The 2518-nt window shown below is 37.8% G+C and overlaps 1 protein-coding gene across 3 annotated transcripts in view; it reads right to left on the reverse strand.

The window, feature by feature from the left end:
• The window catches only part of LOC107744026 (transcription factor Dp-2-like), an 83990-nt gene that overhangs the window by 4010 nt on the left and 77462 nt on the right, over window positions 1–2518 (reverse strand). For all 3 annotated transcript variants that reach the window (XM_016557486.1, XM_016557487.1, XM_016557485.1), the window contains one exon: window positions 788–856. In XM_016557486.1, the coding sequence (XP_016412972.1) occupies window positions 788–856 (69 nt within the window). The remainder of the gene's footprint in view (window positions 1–787; window positions 857–2518) is intronic.

Consider the following 2518-nt stretch of genomic DNA (forward strand, 5'->3'; position numbering starts at 1 on the left):
GTGTTTCTTGGAGGTTATAGTACATTGAAGAATGATCATATGACTTTTTACATACGCCATGTGACCTGTAAATGTGAGAAAAAAAAAAAACGTTTCCATTGCTTTTTTGCAAATTATTCCTTTTTCGCATTGCCTGAAAAACCACCTAAAGCGAGCGTAAAAACTTTTTTGCGATATATGGGCATTTTTGTGAAATTGACGCGTTTCCATTAGGCGTATTTTCAATTCGCAATTTCAATTTGCGCAATTTGAAGGGTAATGGAAACGCGCCTAATTACACACAAACTCACACACAAATATATACAGTATATAAACCTGGAACTGATATTTGTGCATCTGCACTCTTCATTTTGGACGCAATATCACACTTAAATACGACAGCATTTTACACACCACTTTTCAGCTCTAGCATTCTGCCACTGATTTTGTAGCACATGGGCCTTAATGAATCAGTCAAAAAAGACTCCGTCTCAAAAATCACACATCAATGGTTTGAATTGTCTAATGACACAAACTAATCAAACTCAAACTAAATCAGTCTGAGTGCTTTTCATCATAGTCACTGAACAGAAAGTCATTGCTTTCTTCATTCCCAACTAGAAATGAACCAAAGACTGTGCAATATGTACTTATATAGGTGGGTGCTTCCTCAAAACCGCTAAGTGGAATCAGAATCATGTAATTCCTTTTCTACAGATGATTCCCATGTGTAGTGCTGTTTGGAAGTTTGGCTGCAGGTCTGTAGTGAGAGAACAGACACAAAAACACAAACAGGTATGGCACAAACCTGTAATATTAGCTCCTCTAGCTGGGCTCTTTTCTGTCGGATTCTTTCCAAACGCTTCTGTTTTTCCAGCTGAAACATGACCAGACACATAAATGAATAGCATTAGATGGTTTGAAGGTGTATGAGCTTCCTCTCCATCATCATCCTCCATTCACGCTCTGTTTGTGTCTGTCAGGCCGTCACAGATGTGACACTAACAGATGCTGTCAGAGGCTCTTCAAACACACACATTGTGCCCTCATTAACACAATGCTTTCTGAAAGCAAGACTAAGTAGTATTAAAGCATTTACTTATGTCTCACAAAAACTAAAATCACTGGTCTAGTATTTTTTAGTAAATCTTGATTTTCGTCAGTCAGTACGTTCACATGCATTACAAAACAATGAAAACTATCAAATTAAATGCATTTTACAGGTTTACATGCAAATCAATAAACTGACAACGGACATTAGAATGTAAATGAGATTTTTAAATGATCAGGTTTTTCCACCTGTTACACGGTCAGACCTGCAAAAAAGCGATTTACATGCAAAGCAAAAATCTAGGTGTGTTGATTACATTTATCTTAAGCCGTTTATGACCTTTCCTCGATAAAAGCACATACAGTTTGCTTGTTAAGCACAGTCTGTGCATTAACTCAAATATACCCCAGTTAAACCAATATTATGGTTAATCAAAATCGGAATAAGACAGATGAAACTGTCAAGCATGACTTTTGTTTGTTCTTTGATTTGGAATATGCTCAGTATATGCTGAGCAATAAAGATTTTTTTTTTTCTGTTAGCCCGGCCTGACCAGCAGATAAGAGATCTGATTGCCCTGCTAATGTTTTCACTGGCCCCACTACGAAAACAATTTTATTTTTACTTTTAATATTTTATTTTATATATATATATATATGTATGTGTATATTAAACCTTTTGCTTTATTTACAGCCTTCAGTCTGTTGGGATTTGTCTCTACTAACTTTGCGCATATAGGGGCTGTTTACACCTGGTCACTTCATGCGTTTTGTCTGATCGGATAGCTATCCGATCGTGAAAAGGCCAGGTGTAAATGCCCTCCGAAACGCATTCGAGACGGATATAAATCCGATCGCTCAAACCACTTCAGGAGGTGGTCTGGGCCGCATTCCAGATGAAACTGGACGAGTGTAAACGCATCTGGTTGTTGAAACCACATATGTAAATTTTACTGAAAAAGTAATACGCAAACAGTCATCACACAATCATCTTCATTAAAAGTAGTAAGACAAACGTATCTTTCCAGTGCTCGTGCACTCTCCTTTTGCGATCTTTGATCCTGAAATGAGCTGATAATTAATAAAATGCAGCGCTTATCTTTTGATTTCGTTGACGTGAACTCCGTTAAATTTAAATATAGCGCGGGAATTGATGATCGGATTTAAATCCTTTTTGCGACGACACATTTATGTGGCCAAGTGTAAATGGAAACGTTTGAACAAATCAGATAGATATCCGATCAGCGAAAATGCATGAAATGACCAGGTGTAAACAGGCCCATAGACTTTGTAATATTTGTCCACTCTTCTTAGCAGAACTGCTCAAGTTCAGTTAAATTTGATGGTGAGTGTTTGTGCACTGCAGTCTTCAAGTCATTGCACAGATTTTCAGTGGGGTTTAAGTCTGGGCTCTGACTAGGCCATGCAAGAACATTCACCTTTTTCTCCTTCAGCCACTGGGTGCTCAGTTTTGCTGTGTGCTTTGGGT

Source organism: Sinocyclocheilus rhinocerous, unplaced genomic scaffold (genome assembly GCF_001515625.1).
Source record: "Sinocyclocheilus rhinocerous isolate Xijiao unplaced genomic scaffold, SAMN03320098_v1.1 scaffold407, whole genome shotgun sequence".
Lineage (NCBI taxonomy): Eukaryota > Metazoa > Chordata > Actinopteri > Cypriniformes > Cyprinidae > Sinocyclocheilus > Sinocyclocheilus rhinocerous.